Source organism: Pelodiscus sinensis, chromosome 14, assembly GCF_049634645.1.
Source record: "Pelodiscus sinensis isolate JC-2024 chromosome 14, ASM4963464v1, whole genome shotgun sequence".
NCBI lineage: Eukaryota > Metazoa > Chordata > Testudines > Trionychidae > Pelodiscus > Pelodiscus sinensis.
This window is the reverse complement of record NC_134724.1, coordinates 40,562,256-40,582,342: the sequence shown is the minus strand read 5'-3', so window position 1 is coordinate 40,582,342 and position 20,087 is coordinate 40,562,256. Positions and strand designations below refer to the sequence as shown.

At 47.0% G+C, this 20,087-nt stretch overlaps 1 protein-coding gene across 5 annotated transcripts in view; it reads left to right on the top strand.

Annotated features, from left to right (window-relative positions):
- Positions 1 to 395: 395 nt before the first annotated feature.
- USP3 (ubiquitin specific peptidase 3) overlaps positions 396 to 20,087 on the top strand; it is a 72,208-nt gene continuing 52,516 nt past the window's right edge. Inside the window, exons 1-2 of one of the 5 annotated variants that reach the window (XM_075897640.1) lie at positions 1,089 to 1,188; positions 1,266 to 1,462. In XM_075897640.1, coding sequence (XP_075753755.1) covers positions 1,372 to 1,462 — 91 coding nt within the window. In that variant the 5' untranslated portion in view covers positions 1,089 to 1,188; positions 1,266 to 1,371. Of the gene's footprint in view, positions 789 to 1,088; positions 1,189 to 1,265; positions 1,463 to 18,927; positions 19,992 to 20,087 lie in introns of those variants that run through there. The other 4 variants (XM_075897641.1, XM_075897642.1, XM_075897643.1 and 1 more) reach the window with 4 other exon arrangements.

Genomic DNA, 20,087 nt, shown 5'->3' with positions numbered 1-20,087 from the left:
TATGTACTTAATGACATCTGCTTCTCTTTAAAATGGACACTTCATCCAATAGGCTGTACAGGTTGCACCTCCATGAACCTGAACTCTCTGATCTGGCAACATCTGTGGTCCAGAAGGAGCATGCATGTTCCAGGATCAGGGAGCCCTGGTGCACTGTGGAGGGATGCAGGAGCCTGGTGTGAGGCAAGCGGGTGGGGGTGGCACAGGGCTCAGCGGGGCTGAGGGTGCGGTTGGGACCCCGTGCATGGCTCAGCGGGGCTGTGGGGAGGATGGGAGCCAGGAACCCTGCGTGCAGCTCAGCTGGGCTGCAGGGGGAGGCGGGGAAGCCCGGCGGGGGGCCGGCCGTCTTCACCCGCACCGCGGGGAGCCGCCCCTGAAGCGCTCAGCGGGGGCGGGAAGGAATTTCCCCTCAGCTCACGCTGGGAGCAGGCGGGTTTTCACCTTCCTCCGCAGCGGGGCACGTAGCAGCCCTGCCGGAAGCGCCTCGGGACTGCGGCTGCAGCAGTTTCCCGCCGTTGTGGGGCTCGGGGGCAGCGACCCCCCCCCCACTCTCCGCCTCGGGGCCGGCCTTAACGTGCAGGCGCTGGGGGGCCGCTGGCTGGCAGCTCACGTGGCTTCTCTCCGTCGGCGCCGGCCGGGCTCTCCCCGCCTAGAGCGGAATGTGGGCGGAGCTTGTGTGCCGTTGCGGGGCTGCTATTTGCCCCGTCGCCGCCGTTGATGCTGCCGCGCGAGCCAGAAACGCGCGGCGGGCGGCCCCAAAGCCCGGCGCGGATCGCTCGGAAAGGCAAGTGAGTGGGTTTCCTGTTGTCCGACGGGAAGGTGGCGCGCAAAGCCCGGCGGGTGGAACGCGGCGGCGCGGACGGGAGGGCGGCGCGCAGGACTCGGCGGACGGGAGGGCGGCGCGCAAGGCCCGGCGGGTGGAACGCGGCGGCGCGGACGGGAGGGCGGCGCGCAAAGCCCGGCGGGTGGAACGCGGCGGCGCGGACGGGAGGGCGGCGCGCAGGACTCGGCGGACGGGAGGGCGGCGCGCAAGGCCCGGCGGGCGGAGCGCGGCGGCGCGGACAGGAGGGCGGCGCGCAAAGCCCGGCGGGTGGAACGCGGCGGCGCGGACGGGAGGGCGGCGCGCAGGACTCGGCGGACGGGAGGGCGGCGCGCAAGGCCCGGCGGGCGGAGCGCGGCGGCGCGGACAGGAGGGCGGCGCGCAAAGCCCGGCGGGTGGAACGCGGCGGCGCGGACGGGAGGGCGGCGCGCAGGACTCGGCGGACGGGAGGGCGGCGCGGAAGGCCCGGCGGGCGGATCGCGGCGCTGGCTGTAAGATGGCTGTTGTGAGCGCGGCGCAGTTGCTGTAGGAGCCGCCCGCCCGCGCGCGCCATGGAGTGCCCGCACCTCGGCTCCAGCGTCTGCATCGCGCCCGCCTCGGCCCGCTTCCCGCAGGGCTCGCCCTCCTCCTGGTGCTGCAGCGGTGAGTGGGCGGCGCGGCCCGCACGGGCCCCGCGGCCTAGGTGGCGCCGCCGGCCCCCGGGAGCGAGCCCGGAGCCGCCTCCTCAGCGGGGCCCCTTTGTTCCCCGCTCCCGGGTGAGGGGTTGGGGCGGGCGGGGGCCCCTCTTCCCCTCCGGGCGGCGAGAGGAGGCGGCTCCGCAGCGCCAACCGCCCCCCACCGGGGCAGCTCCGTGCGGGGCGTCCTGCTGCTGCCGCCCCGGGTCCCGCGTGGCCCGCTGCCCCGGCTGCCCTGGCCCCTCCCGCGGAGCTTTGTCTGGCTCTGCGCAGGGTCCAGCCGGCTCTGCCGATGGGCCGGGAGACTCTCCCCCGCGGGCTGCTCGGCCAGGCTCTCTGTGAGCCCCTTTTGTTCGCTCCCCGAGCGCCGAGGTGTGTGGAGAAAGGGGCCTGGGAGTGTCGCAGTGTAGAATTAGCTGCTGAGGATAAGAAGCTTTATCTTCATTTTCACACGTTTGTTTTTGCCCGGGGGTTGGAGGATTTGGCTCGGATGAGCATAGGACACCGCAGTGTTAGAGAGCTTGAAGGCGCTAGTAGAGAGAGGGGTGATTATTGTCATAAAGTCGAGTGTGATCTCTGTGTCTAAATCTACACGGTATAAACAAACATTTGCATATTCTAGAGGGATGCTGCGAGTGGGATGTACCAGACACCACTGTGCCCTGCACATCACTTTAATAACACAAACGTGTAGCTGGGACATTTGTAGTATTTCTTCAGTACCATTTCTCTGCCCAAGTTGTTTTAAGTTCAACCTGGTACTGGAATCACAATGATTGCTATTTTTTTTCAAACAAATGACTTCTGATGGTAGTTTATATTCTTCTGTGTATCGATTGTAAACATGTTTAGTTTACTGTGTTTATCATTTAAAAACAAACCGGGAAAAAACCCCTAGCACTTTAATATATTGCTGTAGGTGTATTTATTACAATAAGATGTGGTCGATGCTGTGGGGAAAGCTTCATTTGAGAGATTAGTCCATGGAACAGTGAAATGTTAAATTAAGTCTTTAGTTGTTTTCTTGAATGTGGGAATGATGTTAATTCTTTGTCCTATTGCATACATGTTTTAGTGTGGGATCATTCTGTAGTTTGCTTGAGTTCTTTTATGATTGGCATTTCCTGGAGCTAAGATGTGGTAGTTCAGCTTCTTTCTTTGCTAAAACCAGTTATTTTGCAATGTAAAGCTTTAGCTTTTACACACAAGTTTGTTTTTCAGTGGAATAAGGCAGAATATTAGTTATAGGACAGGCCTGGCAAAATATGGCCCACTGGGTGGATTCAGCCTGCTGCTGTCTAGCAGGACCCTTAGGCAAGCTCCCTCCCTGGCTGCTGCAGCCCCATATGCTACACACTGGCTGCATCTAGACTGTCAAGTTTTTCCGCAAAAGAGTGGAAAAACTTGCCAGCTGTCTAGGCTGGCCGCTTGAATTTGCGCAAGAACATTGACGATCTAATGTAAGATTGTCAGTGTTCTTGCGCAAATACTATGGTGCTCCCACTCAGGGATAAGCCCTCTTGCGCAAATGCTTTTGTGCAAAAGGGCCAGTGTAGACAGGTAAAAACTGTTTTGCGCAAAAAAGCCCCAATGGCGAAACTTCTTGGGCCAAAACCACGTCTAGATTGGCATGGACGCTTTTCCGCAAAAAGTGCTTTTGCACAAAAGCGTCCGTGCCAATCTAGACGCTCTTTTCCGCAAATGCTTCTAACGGAAAAACTTTTCTGTTAAAAGCATTTGCGGAAAATCATGCCAGTCTAGACACAGCCACTGTGTTTGCCTGTGCTAGGGATGTGAAAGGTTCAACAGTAAGCATCATCCTTAATGAGTGATGCTTACTAGTTCTGGTTAACCATTGGGGGCTGGAGCAGTTCCTTGCCTGCCATGGGCCTGGAGTGTCGCAGGCAGGGTCAGCTATGGGTGTCCAGAGCTGCCCCGGTCCAGGGTGGGCCTGGGGGGCGGAACTGGCCAATGGGAGGTTGTGAGGGTGGTGCTGGGGGTGGGGGCAGGGCACACAGACCCTGCAGCTCCAAGGGGTGCGTGCTGTGCAGAGACACATTCCATGGCTCCAGCAGTTGGCCTCCTTGAGAAGTGTGTGTAGCCACGACAGCTAGGGAGCCTGCCCAAAGGTCCTTCTGGGCCCCCAACTAAGAGATGCCTACAGTAAACACCTTCCAGCTAGGTGCACCAGGCACCTCCTTCAGTGCCCCAACCCCCTACTCCAGGTCACATCCTTCTCCAGGCACCCAACCCCTCTGCACCACTGCCCTAGTAACAATCCCCCCCTGCATCCAAACTCCCTCCCTGCCCCTCCTCCTGTACCCCTGCCTCAGGTCAGAATCCCCTCCTAGACTTCACACGGCTGACCTTAATATTGTAGAAAAGTGAAGCCCCAACGACTTAGAAATTCTTGGAGTGGCTCCCCCATTGAAGATTATTGCCCACCCCTGTTAGAGGGAGAGAGTGCATCAAGGAAAACTTGATCATTTCTGTATATTTATTTACCTGGCAATCAAGCCCTTGTGGATGGATTTGTCACCTTATGGTGTTGACATATGGTACTAAGGTTTACCCTTCAAAGAACACCAGCAAAATGATAACACCAAAGCTGAAAATATGCTACACTCTTAATGCAAATGTTTAACTAAAAAAAATCCAATATTTTAGAAAACATGAAAACATTAATTTTATGGAAAGTCTCATTTCATACAGAAAGGTGAAGTTTGATAACAGACATTCTGTTTCCTGAGGAAAGAAGTTCATTTATTACAGTAGATTTTCTTTTGTCATGCAAGTGCATGTCCACCACCTAGCACTTATGGGAAGAGGCTATCCTGGATGCTGAACTGATTTATTACAGAAAGGAGTAGATGGGCTGCAGTTAAACACTTTGAGACTTACTAAATTTATAAGTGCACTCGATAGACTGACTAGATTTATCCAGGAGCACTCTCCCACTAGCTTCATGCTTTTTAATAAACCCTAGAGACTAAGAATGTCATTGTGTAGACGACTATATGATTAACCGATAAGCCTAGGCTTCTTGGTTAATCTTGTTGACTACACGCATTTCCCCCCTCTCCTTGCTGCCTTGCTGTATCAGAGGTAGCAAAGGGGGAGGGGTGCTGGTGCCCATGAGGAGCTGGCTTAAAATCCAGCTCCCCAGGAGTACCGGATTTGCCTCCCTCCTTCCAACCAGTGCTACTGCCTCTGATAGAGAGGCAGCAGTGCGGAGGATGAGGGGGGCAGGTGGGAGCCAATATGTTCAGGGAGCCAGCTTTCAAGATAGCTACCTGTGCTTGCTGGCTCTGTGGACCCGCCTGCCCCCATCAGAGGCAGCAGCATGGGAGGGGAGGGGAAGGGAGGCTCTTGTGAAGCAGTTTTGTCTGCAACAGGCCTTGCAACAGGCCTTAGCTTTCCATGGAGAGCTCAGCATCCTATGGAGCAACCTCTGTCCGCAGCAAACATAGACCTGCTGTGGACAGAGGCTGCTGCATTGTGGCTCCCCATGGGACAGTCAATGTCCATGGAAAGCTCTGACCCTCTCGCAGACAGGGGCTGCTACCCCACCCCCGTTCTGCTGCTTCTACATCAGAGACTGTAGCATGGGGCAGCCAGTCTGCGCAGGGAGCTGCTTTTTTAAACTGGCTCCCCTCACAGACCGGCATCTGCCTGCCACCCTGCGCTGAAGCCTCTGATAGAGAGGCAGAAGTGTGGGGTGGCAGGGAGCTCCCCGGGAGTTGGGCTGGGAGTGCACTGGCTGCTGGCCCTGCCTCTGGGGACTATAGAATAGTAACATAACTTGCTAAGTTTTCGGTTACTTGGCTGTTCAATTACACTATATCTAACATCCCTGCTAGAAACAATAACAAAATCTCATATACGTTATTTGGACAGATAAAGCAAAAGCATATTATTAATTGCCAACAAGTGGATAAAGAAACATTTATTGCCAATACACCAAATTTAAAAGTCAGTAAAAACATAAGCCCATTACAGGGGGTACAAATTACTTATAGAATCATAGAATAGTAGGACTGGAAGGGACCTCGAGAGGTCATCGAGTCCAGTCCCCTGCCCTCATGGGCAGGACCAAATACTGTCTAGACCGTCCCTGATAGACATTTATCTAACCTGCTCTTAAATATCTCCAGAGATGGGGATTCCACAACCTCCCTGGGCAATTTATTCCAGTGTTTGACTACCCTGACAGGTAGGAACTTTTTCCTAATGTCCGACCTAAACCTCCGTTGCTGCAGTTTAAGCCCATTGCTGCTTGTTCTATCCTCAGAGGCCAAGATTAACACTGAGGACTAATCCCGCCCATCTCTGGAGGGTTCCTCCAGGCCCTGGCTGGTCAGTCTTGTGTTCATGGAGAGGGATCAGATGGGCCTTTGGTACCCAGGTAACCCAGTCCCTGTCCAGCATTAGACAGTGAGCACTGAGGTTTGGGCTTTGGTCCATGGAGACTCAGGGCGCAATACACCATTCAAAACCCTGTTAACCTTTTATTAACGACAAGCAGCAAGTTAGCGTAAGGACTGGGGACTCTGAACTTTTTACAGATTGCCTCAGAGGGGGAGCTGTGTTATAACTCTCTTTAATTGAATTCTTCAATCCCTTCTGAGGATTGCCAGATGAAACTACTCATTTCCATATTTAGAACCCTGAGTGACATTTACCGTATGGGCTGCCTATCTGGACAGGCTATTATTCACTGCTGTGGTGCACAGCATTCTCTTTCTTGTCTGCCATCATTTCAGGGACAATGGCACTTTGAGTGACACCCACAGAAATAAACTTGTTTTGCGTGGTAATGGATCCCAATTTTCCCTAAGCTCTGATGTCTCTTATATGAAGATTTGCCCATGGCAAAATTTGTGCTGTGTGCCATTGTTTAGGTAGGATTGTGATCATGGATATCCAGTATGTTAGGTGGGGTGGGGTATTGCCTTCGCAAGCCCACACTGCCCCCAGAGTGCCTGCTATAGGCATTCTGAGGACAGAGTGTTGCTGTCCCCACTGCCTGCCCTCCCGGTACTCTGGGGTTCTTAGGACTTACTGGGTTAGATAAAAAGGGGGTTTCTGTTGTTGTTGTTGTCTAAGTTGGAGAAAAATATTTAGCCAAATAGTTCTTTCCTCCTTTTATCCTGAAATTCCATGACCGTGAAATTCCATGACCTCTAACAGAAGTGGGCTGTGCCCACGGAAGCCTATGATACCATCTACATGTTTTGGTAGTCTATAAAGTGCTACCAGACCACTTGTTTTTTTTCTGTAACAGTCTAACTCGGCTACCCCCTGAAGCTCCAAAGGATTTGTGAACTGTCCCATGCTGAGTGAGTTGACCTTCCTCAGAACAGGAGAATGATGATGCCAGTATATACGGAATAATTTTGCTGCCATACGATCTGCCAGTAAATAAGAAGACACTCTGGATTACCTTGAGGAGTGGTTCTTTAATATAAGAAGTGTCTTAAATTTTGGACTGTTTCAGATATTTTGAAATAGAGGGTCCTCAAAAGGTCAGATTGAATACTTTTCGTATTCCTCAAAACAGTGTCTTGATAGCAATGACAGCTTCATTGAATAATGTAGAGGCATTGCAAAGCACTTTCAGAAATGCAATCATATAAAAATGCTATCTATTGTACAGCTGAAGTTGCAAAAAATAACATTATCAGAGACTGGGTGGAAGGTAAGCACCAGGCTGAAGAGGTATATTGGCCTAAAACAAGCTCCCTTTAAAGCTAACAGTCAGGATTCCTTTGGAAGTCTCTTGATTGAGGATGATGAACTGTGAGAGTATTAAAAAGCAGTATTCATAAGCACAGTCCGCCAAATCTGAAGTCTTCTGCTCCAAATCAAAGAAAAAGGGCCTCTGTTTGTTCCTAGACATACACCTTGAATTTTAATAGGTGCAAATTACATGGCAGTGTAGTTTAGGCACTGGAGAGTGCAAGTTTCATCCTTTAAAACAGGGGTGGAGAACTTTTTTTTGGGTTGGGGGTGCTGCTGATCTCCAGAAAAATCAGTCAGGGGCCACACACAAGTGAAAAGAAAAAAAAAACCTCACTGATGTGGCCCCTGACTGAAAAGCAGAAGAAAAACACACACTTCATTCAATCTGTTCTCTATTCATTTCGGTTGGTAGCTGCATCCTCCCACACTGTATGTTTTGGCACTAAACCCCTCAGTTTTGGTCCACTCCTGAGCCTTGGAGGGCCTGGGTTAGTAGATTTTGTGGCCAACATAGACTCCAGGGTGGGGCCAAAAATGAGGGGTTCAGTGTGTGGGAGGGGACTGTCAGAAGTGGGCTTGGGGTGTGAGGTCTGGGTACTAGAGAGGGTGTAAGAGTGGGCTGGGGGGAAGTAGGGTGCAGGTGTGGGGATTGGAAGAGAGGTCGGGTGCTGGAGTTGGCTGCAGCTAGAGAGGGTGGGTGATTGGGGGGGGGGAAGGTGCTTACCTGTGTAGCTCCCTGTGGGCATACATGGCACTCTGTGCCCTGCCATTCCCAGGCTCTTACTAACTGCAATTACTGTCAATCAGAGTAGCAGGGGAAAGCCTCCAAGCGAACACTTCCCTGCACTGCCATTTCCCCAGCCAGGGAGGAAGGGGAGCGGCAGCATGTGGAGCCACTTCCCCTGCAAGGCAGAGCCTGTGGGCCATATTTGGGCCTGGCTTGCCTGAATTTGGCCTGTGGGGTTGGAGCACCAGTGCCCCAATTCTGGGTTGTGGGGAGAGCCCCAAGCTTTGCTGGTTGGAAGGTGCCCTTGGAAGGTAGGTTCCCCATCCCAGCTTTAAAATAGAGCAATCCATTTCCCCAGTTTGCTATTTCAAGCCTGATAGTATGCTCTTTGCAGGATGAGATACAAAAGGTAACATATTACAGTAAAACTCCAGTTGTCCGGCATCCAGTGGTCCGGCACTCCTGCTAGTCCGGCACCACCTGGAACCCGGAAGTGCTCCAGGCAGCCAGACAATTGGAGCTGCTCTGCCCTGGGCTTCCCCGAGTCAGCCGCTGGTCAGTTTCAGCGCCTCTCGGCTCTGCGTGACCAACCTGGCAGCCCTCCAGCTGCTCTGCCCCAGGCGTCCCCAAGTCAGCTGCTGCTGAAACTGACCAGCAGCTGACTCAGGGAAGCCCTGAGCAGAGCTTCCCAGAGTCAGCCGCTGGTCAGTTTCAGCAGCGGCTGACTTGGGGATGCCTGGGGCAGAGCTGCTGGGGTGCTGCCGGGTTGGTCCCGCAGTGCCGCCCCTCCATTCCCTTCCCCCCCCACCCCAGACCCCTCATAGCCCCCCCTTCCAGTAGTCCGGCATATCTGATAATCCAGCACCCCCTGGGTCCTAAAGGTGCCGGATTATCGGAAATTTACTGTACTTGATTTGTGGAGTTTGCAGTCTAAATAAATGAGCAAGACACAATGCAATGTGAGACCCCCCACAGGGAAGTTTTCTTATATTATTTTAAATGGCTTAGAATGGTGGATTTTGAGAGAGAACATGAAGAGATGAGATAAATCACTAGGAAAGACAGAAATTGTTCAGAAAAGTACTGAAAATCCCTTCTAATCAATACTGTCACATGAAATATTGTTTGCAGATTTGTGCTACTTCCAATTAGAGATAAATATTGCCATGCATTTTATTTTCTGTAGTTTCTGTTGGACTTGGAACATTGGCAAGTGTCCCAGCCTATACCAGTTAAATTTATAACATGCCACAGTCTCAGAACTCTGGTACAAACCATGTAATTAAAAAAACAAATTATTTACAGCTCAGATGTGGTATTTTCCCATCAACTTTTCATAGAGTCATGCAACTGCAGCCAGTTCACTCACCTATTTCACCTATCACAGCACTTTCAATCAGACCTGTTCACGCCTAAAGTGTTTTGCCAACTTTTTGGCACACAGAAGACAAATTAATGCTTTGAATTGCAACATGTTTCTCTAGAAAAACTCATGACAGATAGGATTGTCTCTGCTTAAATATTCAATAGTTGGAAGGAAAATAGTAGCACTTCTAAGTATGATTAAAACCTTTAGTACTTATTGGTTGAATACCTGGTTTTTAAAATAACACATGTGTTTGGTTATATTAAGTATTGAAGGATTCTTTTGACTGTAAAACAGTATTTCCTACAAAAGTTAAATATATTTGCGTAGAACTTGTGTTAACCTTTGCATGGTAGCTTGTGAGCCATATATTGTGCTGTCCACAGATATCTGTTGGATTTTAAAAAAGAGAGAAGAGTGAGTGAGCTTGGGTAAATAATTTTGGCCTACTGAAATATTAGAGAGGAAATCCAAATGCTGAACTAGGAGACACTTTTTCTACCCAATTAAAATAATGTCACAAAATAGCATTGCTAACATGCTGTCTTCCAAAATGTTATCAATTCTTTGTTTTATGTATGAGAGCCCAAATGCTATCCATGGAAGTGGGAGAATTTTCAGGGATAGTCATTTATTGAGTCTGTCTGACCGCTGCTTATGTTTTTCCCTACATAAATCAGTTAATCTGTTCTCTATTCATTTCGGTTGGTAGCTGCATCCTGTCACACTGTATGTTTTGGCATTTCAATCTTGGACTGTATTAAGCAGTTCCAAAACAAATATATTATAAAAGTAAATGTGCATATACTTAACCTTCTCAGTTCAACTCCTCCTTTCTTCTCCATCCCCATCAGTACTAGTCTCTGCCATAACTCATAATAAGGAGAGAGCAAAGTTCCTAATTTCCTTTCATTCTTCCTATAATAGGAACACCTCCCTGAAATCATATATAGAGAAAGAACCCACTCTAGTCAACATGGCTCCAGGCCTGCATGCCTGCCATAGAGTCCCATTAAATTCAGTGATACTGAGGAAATGTCTGTTTGCATGGGGATTTGTTTGTGGGATTAGAGTTGCAACTATAACTTCAGCTTTGAAAATTGTTTTGGCCTAAAAATAGCTAGCCTCACTCATAGGATCTTGAAATGTGAGTAGTCCTGTGTTAATACATCCTAGAATCATGTTTGCTTTTTTTGCAACAGTATCACACTGTTGATTCATGTTTAACTTGTGGTCCACTATGACCCCTAATCCTTTTCAGCAGTACTCCTTCCTAGACAGTCACTTTCCTCAAAAGCTTATGATTTAATATATTTGTTAGGATGGGAGCTACTGTTCTGTATTTTCTAGACTCAGTACCCCAAATTTTACCTCACTTAAAAATTACTTACGAAATCAGACCTATAAATGCAGAAGTGTCACAGCACACTCTTACAGGAAAAATTGCCTACTTTTGCAGGTTTACCATATAATTATAAAACCTATTGGGATATAACCAGTGTATTTACATTTCAATGTATAGCATATAGAGCAGTATAAACAAGTAATTGTATGAAATTTTAATTTTTTACTGTCTTGGCTAGTGCTTGGTATGTAGCCTTTGTAAAACTAGGTAGGTATCTAGATGAGTCGATGTATCCCCTGGAAGACATCTGCGTATCCCAAGGGCAATGTGGTATAGAAGTATAGATGATTTGGGGAAGCTTGTGGTTGACCCTGCTCTGAGATGACATCTTTGTTTGGAATCCGTCTAATTACAGTTACCTAATTAATTATAATTAGGTAATAAAGATTACTCACCTTCTTAATGCAAAGAACTAGATAATTGCCAGGTTTTTTTAAAAAAAGATCTGGTAGCTAAGGTTCAGTATTTCAGTTGAAACATGTAGCGATCTAGTGGGCTAGCCTAGAAATATGGAACTAAACAGTTTAAGTCCTAGTCTTAGGTCTGACACTCAGTTGAAGCATTTTTAGCCACTTCTGGTGCCTCTTCACTTTGTGCTTGTTTGTATACATTTCTGCTAAAATATTTAGAAAAAGAAAGCAACCCTCCATTCCCCAAAAAGCAAATGCTGAGGAGTTTCTAAAACCAGCTCCCTCAATTTTGGAAACCAGGTGTGGGTTTTGCTTTATGTTCTGAGGTTACCAGGGGAAACTTTTCTTTATGAGTCAGGGTATATGTTGTTGTGTTGTGATGGAATATGCATTATTTTATACTTAGTATTGATAATTTGCTGGTTATGGGGGCAGCATAAGCTTGGTGTCCTTAGTGAGTAATTTCCTTGCTTGGAAGAGAGGATTTTATTTTTTTGTTTTGTAAATGATACCATAGGTGATACGCTTATTAGTCAGCAGCATTAAAGTGTTTGTAAATTCAGTTTTCCTTTCCAAAAACTTTTCTCTTTTTAGATCACGTAATAAAACTGAATTTCAACAAATATGATTGTGAAATTAGTCTGGCAGGACTGCCACCTTAAACTGCTGCCTCTATCAGGGAGCAGGGATGCAGGTAACCACGTAACTGAGAATTTTAGTGGTTTCACTTTTACCCAATTACCCGCTTCTTAACATCCTTAGTTCAGTCCCAGCTGAGAGTGGCCCATAGGAACTAGGGATATAATTGTGTATCCAGTTAAACAATTAATTGATTTGTTTGTGTTCCCTATTAGTATCAAAACTTTTGTCAGTCAGGTGTTTGGGGGGAGGGGAGGAATGCTGATCAATGTAAGTTGCACTGACAAGAGCCAGTGTGAACAGTGCTGTGTCAGCAGGAGAGTGTCTCCTACTCCTTATTGGGATGGGCACAGAGCAGTTGCACAGACTTAACAGTGGTGTGGCTGCAATAGTACAGCTGTGCTGTTGTGAAGGCCATAGCGTAGGCATAGGTCTTGTCTACTCTGCCACTTTCCTGCCCTGTAACTTTCTTGCGCAGGGTGTGGGGAACAAATTGCAGTTCTGTAATCTCCAGTGTAATCAGGCTCCCAGTGCTGTTGTTTACTCCCCTTATCGAGATAGGTCATAAGTTTAGACAAAACCTTAGCCTTACTTTTCTGCTTTCAATTGGCAAATAACAAATATTAGTTTAAGTGGACTCTTGAAACTCTCTTCCTAAATCCGCTAAATTGAATGCTGAAAGCAGCTCAGGTCAGCGCTGGTACTCCTGGTAGTCGTAATGAGTAAGAGATGCTGACGGGAGTGTTTGTTCCAGTTAGCCCCTCTCTTTCTGTGAAGACGGCGCCAAGCTCAACATAAGGTAAGCCGACTCTGGCTACTTATTTTAAGTAGCTGGAGTTGCATACCATAACCTGGTCCAGATCTAGTGTAGACTCGGTCTCAGAATTCTTGGGTTGCTTCTTTTGGGTATAGGGAAGCAGAATAGAGGTGGGTGGTCTGCAACAAATAGACTGTTTTAGGTCTCTCTTTAAGTCTTGTTTAGGTGTGTGCTTCTGTATTCTATAATATTTGTCTTCCTGCTAAGGCTTGATTTAAAAATAAATATTTGTAACTGTATATAATCTTTATTTTCAAAAATAAGATTACATTTAAATAAATGTTTAAAATTTTAAAATATCTGCCAGGTCTTATTGTACTATGTAGAAAAATCTAATGAATTGCCAAAAAATACAGCATCTCTGTAAAGTGAAAATTTAACTTTTTGCTATTATTAGAAGCATCCTTGTGCAATGTTAGTGATGCTCAAGTGACCTTCTACTGACCAAAACAAGGAAACAAAAACAGAATTGACTGTCCTATTTTTTGAAGTCTGATTTTTTTGTTTTGTTTTGTTTTGGCCTCATTCTCTATTCTTTAACCACTTCCTCAGGAAATAGTACCTCTGTTTATTGTGAGGTCTACCTAGTTACAGTCTAGGTTTTTTTTTCTACCTGAATGTCTGCTCGTGCAGTATCTATTTAAAGAATCAGACAGATAATGGACATTGCTGCATCTTTCCATTACCATGTTTTTTCAGTTGCTTAAATAATTTTCAAAGTATCAGTGGGGCAGTTAGCTCCGTTGAGTGCAACTTAGGAAGTGAATTGTAAACAGCAGAAATTATTCGATTTGCTCTTTGAGGAGAATGCTTCAATGCTGGCATGTTCCTAGCAGTTAATTACCTTATCTTAAAGTAATGAGTGTTTATTTCCTATCCTGTTATTTTTAATTCTTTTTAGCAGTTGTTGAGTAATTCTGTGCTCAGTTTGTTTCCAAAATCAATTACCTTAGGCCAACCAGGAAAGTTCTTGCATTAGACCAACCATTGCTTTTACTTACAATGATAAGAAGCAAATAGGAGGATATACTGCAAATGTACTGCTGTGAATTAGTGTTTGTGTAAATATTCTACTTGCATAGTGAGAGCAGGAAAACAAAATGTGATTCCAGCTTGTTTTTGACTTTATCATTGCTTTGCTTTATTTTTGATGCTTAAGAAAGATGGCAGAAGAAAGGAGACTGAGGTTTTCACTTGTTTATGGTGATGGCGGGAGATTCACTGTAATTCTGAAAACCCCATTTGCAATCTGTGATTTTTAGTGAGGTCTCCCAGTCAAAGACTTGATAGAAACAATAGTTCATTCTTGTTTATAAAAGTGCAGGAGGGACTGGCAGGTATTGGTTCTGGGAGCAAATTTGGGGGCAGTGGGCTCGAGGTTGGGCAGACTTCCTCCCGTTGATGTCATAGTCCCATTTCTGTAGCCTTTTTTTTTTCTTTCTTTGTCTTTTTTCTCTTCAGCATTTGAGGAAGTGAGTTATAGGACACACAAGTTTATGTTCTAATTCTCTAATAAATTTGTTAGTCTTTAAGTGCCACTGGACTCCTTGTGTTTTTTTTCCCCTCCCAAGGCTTGCCCATCTCTTGCTTGCACCTCGACACTTTGCTCCAATCTGGGGCCTCGTCCTGCACCCAAACTCCCTTTTAGAGCCTGCAACCCTCACCTGCTCCAGCACCCCATCCCTCTGTTGCAGCCAGATGAAAGTAAGTGAGGGTGGGGGGAGAGCGAGTGAAGGAGGGGGAGTGGAGTAGGCAAGACTTTGGGGAAAGCGTGGGGTCTCAGGGAAGGAATGGGGTAGATCCTGGATTGCCCTTAAATTAAAAAAGTGATCTTAACCATAAAAAAGGTTGGTGATCACTGTTTTAAATAGTATCTGTGATGGACAATCTAGACTAGTGAGTGGGCAGCACGAGTTGAACTCTCCTCCCATAACCAAGATGACAAGTCGCAGAGGGGGGAGATGTTTTTCTGTATCTGCAAAAACAGCGAGGAATCCTGTGGCACCTTAGAGACCAACAGATTTATTCGGGCATCAGCTTTCATGGGTGAAGAAGTAGATTTTACCCATGTGAGTTTATGCCCTAATAAATCTGTTGGCTTCTAAGCTGCCACAGGACTCCTTGTTGTTATAACCAAGATGGTCTCCAGGGATGGGGTAGTTTTGTGGGGTATGCCAATTGAACCATAGCAGTGCTTTGATTGGATGCAGAGGGAGCACATGATTCTCACAGTCAGTATTTTGTGCAGTCAGCAGGCACTTCACGTCACGTGCCCTTGCTTTATGTGCATATCACTTTAGTAATACTGGTAGGAAAAAACCTTCATGACAGAAACTAGCGGAGTCTGGCAACTCTGTGCATTGCAGAATGTCTCTTGGGCCATACATAGAACCCCAATGGATAGCATGCAGGCTGCCGGTTGCCCGCTGCTGTCTTAATAGTTCGTTGGTTGTCCGGAGTGTCTTACAGAAACAACAGGTAGACGAGACTCGAATTTCTGATACAAGTAATAATCAGAGGAATTAAAAAAGAAAACACCAAACATCTTCTGGCTTTCTTGATGTATAAGAAATAGTCTCCCACTGGGGCTCTTGTACATTTCGAAGGAGGAATGGGGGAACTCCGCGTGCAGCCTGAGGCCAGCGGGAAGTCCCACTGACTCTGGGCTGCACACTGCGTGTCAGCTTTGAAATGTACAAGAGTTCCCAGAGGGGCTCTTGTGCATTTCAAAGCAGCAGCACAGCATGGAGCCTGGGGTCAGCGCGGGACTCAGAGTCCTTCGCTGACCTCAGGCTCCATGCTGCGCTGCCGATTTGACATGCCACGTTGAGCTGAGGACTCGCCAGTTGACTGTGGATTCCGTGCAGCATTTCCCCAGAACCTAGGGTCAGCTGATCCTGGGTTCTGTGGAAATGCAGCACTGATCACCACCTCAGCTGTGCAACACTGTTTCTTTCAAAGGCTGAGGCAGAGGCAGAATTTCAAAGGGGCAGCGCCGCACTGCTGATCCCAGGCTCAGCTGCCTCTATCTGAAAGAGGGGGGAGGGTATTGACTAGTTAGCTGACTATCCGATAAGCATTTGCTTATGTCGACTAGTCCTTAACATCCCTAATCTACATAGTGTTTTTAACTCAAATATTGTGATATCAAGCTATTAAGAACATAAGAACGACTATAATGGGTCAAACCAACAGTTCATCTAGGTCAGTATCCTGACTGCCAACAGTGGCCAATACCAGATGCCTCCATAGGGAGGGAACACAACAGGTAATCCTTACATAATCCCTCTCCTGTCCCCCATTTCCAGACAAACAGGCAAGGGGCATTATTCCTACCCATCCTGGCTAATAGCCATTGATGGGTTAAAGTCCTAGTCTTCACAACATCCTCTGGCAAGGAGTTCCACAGATTGACTGTGTGCTGAGTGAAGAAACCTTCCTTTTGTTTTGCATGAGACCAAGAAAATAACATTTACCCCTACATTTTTAAAGCAGATCCTAATGTTGGACGGGGTCTTGGGGTGTCTGGGGGGCAGACCAGAGCTTCTGGCTCAGTTGGACAGGCAGGTGGTGGGCTCAATTGTATGATCAGCACATCAGTTTATAGTCTCAAGGGGATCTCTGTGACCTAACCCATCACATCTTACAAGATCTTTAAGTGCACATACAAGAAAGAACATGAGGGTGAAGTGGGAAGGGACCCTTGGTGAGCATGCACCCATGAGCCTGTGTAGAGCAGAATGACTAAGATTTTATAAGAGTTACTTCATTAGCGATGGGGCACAGAAACTGGAAGTATCCTAGACAATTTAAATCCTGTTTCTGAATGTTCTTAACTACACAAGATTTCAGCGTGAAATTCACTGTAATATGTCTGTACCTATGGGGTTGAACTGTTTGCTTCCTGAGAGAGGGTCCACTGCTTCTTTTTTTGTTTGCAAAGTCCTGTGATTGTTTTGGGTGCTATATAAATAATTAACTAGTATTCAGGTTTCATTTGTGATTAGGCTGTAGAAGACAACAGTTTTCTCTCCCTGTTACGCAATTGAATGTATAGTTTCAACACTTCCAAGTAAGCTCATGCTGATGTACAGTGACAAATTACTCACTATTTGAGACCGCATTGTGGCAGCACAGATTTATTTTCTCATCTTTGAAGCATTAACATCTTTCTCAAACACTTAAGGACATTCTAAAAATACAGCAAACAGTGCAGTTGGCAACTGCTGTAGTGGGCATTTTAGCTTAAGCCTGCTGAACTGCTAATGTCTAATAAAATGACAGAGGTGGGTTAATTTCGTTTTTTTGCTCAATTAAAGTGTGTCAAGCTGTTTGTAGGGCATAACTTCTAGATGTATTTTTGCACGATACTTTTATTTCCTATATTTTTAAAGTAGCATTCAAAAAAGCTCTTAAAACCCAGTGGTAACGGTGACTCACTTAAGCAGAAAAAGGCATAAGAAAATAGCCCAAATAATTTTTTCTCGTCTCCTCCTTCTCCCCTTCTTTTGATTTATATGGTACTTCATGTGGTTTAGGAATCCCAATGAGTCAAGTTGACTTTGACATCCAGCTAGATCTGTAACTCATTGCTTTGGAAGTTGGATGATAACCTGAAAACCCTGATAGCTGCTGGAGTTGTCAAGCAGCAGCAAATGTTTTCTTACCCTCAATGCTGTTTTGTCAGCTGCACACAGTAGTCCCCTCTAGTACACTATACTTTTTGCAGGTGGCCACTTAATGAATTTTGCTATGTGATCACGGGCCGGCTCCACCACTTGAAGGGGTGGGACTTAGGCAAGAAGGGGCAGCCTGAGACTAGCTTCTCCCCAGAGGTTTTGAATTAAAAATGCAACAAAGGGCTTGCGGCTCCTGGCCCTGCCACTACTGACGTTGCCTGGAAGCTGTCCAGGGTTGCTGTGGCTATTTAAAAGACTTGCGATTCTGGCTCCTGTCAGCATAGTGCTGCGACTGTGAGCCATTTAAATAGGATCTTGCTTCTTGAGCCACTGCCTGGAAATAAAAGATATAAATAGGAAGTGGCCAGATGCAGTCCATGGGCCAGATGAAACTTAGGTGGGCTGCCTCCGTCCCCAGGGCCTCATCTTGCCCAGCCCTGATTTACATGGACTGACGAGGGATTTGTCATGAGCCTGTGCTTTTATAAGGACTCTGTCTTTCTCTTCATGAAATTTCTCTCATCTATCACCATTAAGTCCTAGAGTCATCAGGGCTATGCTACAGTTGAGGGGACTGATCCTTTGATGTGGCCTCCAACTGAGACACCTCACTCCCCTGGTACTCCATCCTTGGGGGGGGGGGGGCGGAAGGGAGAGGGGAGGACTGAGATTTAAGGTCTCAGGACAGGTTAATACTTCTGGGGTTCCAGGGTTAGTGGATTTGTGGGGCCCCCCAGGTTTTGGGATGGGGTCAGAAATGAGGGGTCCAGTGTGTGGGACAGGCATGGGGGTGCAGAATCTGGGTGGTAGTTAGGGTGCAGGAGCAAGCTGGGAGTAGATGTCTGGTCTGGGGGGAAGGCAGGAGCAGGGTGAGGTGAATGTCTGGTAAGTGGGCAGGATGCTGGTGGGTGTCTGGCCAGGGATGAGGGGGCAGCTCACCCCATTTCTCTGGCAGGAGCCTGCCCGGCCATGTGCTCAGTGACTAAGAGACAGAACCGGCCAATAGGATTGTGCTGGGGGCGGGAGCAGCCATGAAGCACTACTCCCCTCCCCTCCCTGCTCACAGTTTGTGGGAAACAAACAGCCCAGCCATGGTTTTTCTGTGCAGCATGCGGGGGCAAGGCAAGTTAGAGGAGTCTGCCTGGGGCTCCCTGCTGCCTCTACAAACCTGATCCGGCCAGTGGAGGATGTTGTGCCCAGGCCTGCTGTAGCGCCAGCACAGGCTGCCTGCTCCGGGGGAGTAAGGGAGTGCTGGGCTCGAGCATCAAAAGAGTTATCTGGCTCCCTAGCGAGCCATATGGGTTGCCTGATTTAGAGCAGGGGAAAGGCTGACTGATATCTTCAGCTCATTTACCCTATTGCCTAAAATCCCTAATCCCTCGTACTGTTCTCATTGTTTTCTTCAGGAGTAGCTAACTTAGAGGGCTGGTGAATATTGCAACTGATTGAGGAGTGCTATAAATGTGTGCTAGGGTTGCCAGATGGTTTAACCAAAAATACTGAACCCCTGGCCCCACCCAAAATAAACCCACCAGAGGAAAAATTCTGTTGAGGGGCAAAAAAAGGGAGGAAACCAAAGTTGTTGAGAAGGAAAAAAAAAAAAAAAAAAAAAAAAGATCCCGAGAGTTATTAAGCAAATAAATAAATACAACAGCATTAAAACAGCATGGCCCCTTTAAGTGTGTTCAGAGTCAAACTAGGGATAGGGAACGGTTGAGCACTAAGACCCAGGGAAGGCATTGCTTCCCCTTGCTTGGGGTCTTTAGGCTTTTTGCTGGCAGCCATCTTGTTTTCTTGGTTGAGCCAGAAAGCAGCTTCCCTGCGGAACCAGATAAGCAGGGGAGCTAGGGGCTGGGCCCAATTGCTGAGTGTGTCATAGGGTTGCCAGGTGTCCGGTATTTTCTCCTCCTAGCAAGAGAAAAGAAACAAACTACCGGACATTTTAGGTGTCCAGTATTTTCAGAATTTTTTTACCGGACAGGAGGAGGCGAAAATATCAGACTGTCCGGGTCAATACTGGACACCTGACAACCTTAATGTGTGTTTAGTTTATACTGGATGTGGGTGCACTCCTAGTGGCTAGAAGGATATGTCACTCACTAGGATCTATCACAGGTTGTACATCTAAAGATCTTATTTAAGTACAGAGGTACCTTAAGAATTGCAGCTTTTTTAACCAGCACATTGAACTTTCCCTTCCGTGCTCTAGACTGAACTATAAAACAGAGACCTTTCCCATGCCCACCCTTTCAGCACACGACTGAAAGGGTAAAATGTTAGTTAAGACCTGCAGCAGCACTTGCATACAGAATGAGCATTCAAAATGTCATGTGTTATCAAAGTGTAATTTTGTCTACTTATTGCTGATGGAAATGGCAGGCCCTCTTGGAGTAATTCCTCTGAAGTAGTCTCTCTTAAATAGATTTTATTAAATAATGGTAAAGTGACTATATATGTGACTTTTTTCAGTCCTATGAGCTACAGTGGTAAAAGGCAAAGAAAGGCTTTAAAACATTCACCACTTTTTGGAATTGTAATTTGTGATGTTTTTGTTTTTTAGTTGGAGATCCAATAGTGACCTCATGAAAGCAAAAACGTGATCTTTTGCAATATGAACAGTAGAGAAATGTGCCTGCAATTAAAAATGAAGGAAGGCTAATGTGCTTTGCTGTCAGCTACCTTTCCTGCAATCCCTACTATAGCTTAATATGTGTATGATTCTTTTAGTATTTCATATAATCCTACAAAGTGGAGCCAGAGGAGAGCTAGTTTCCTCTCACAAGATGGATTCTATAACTCTTAATATAT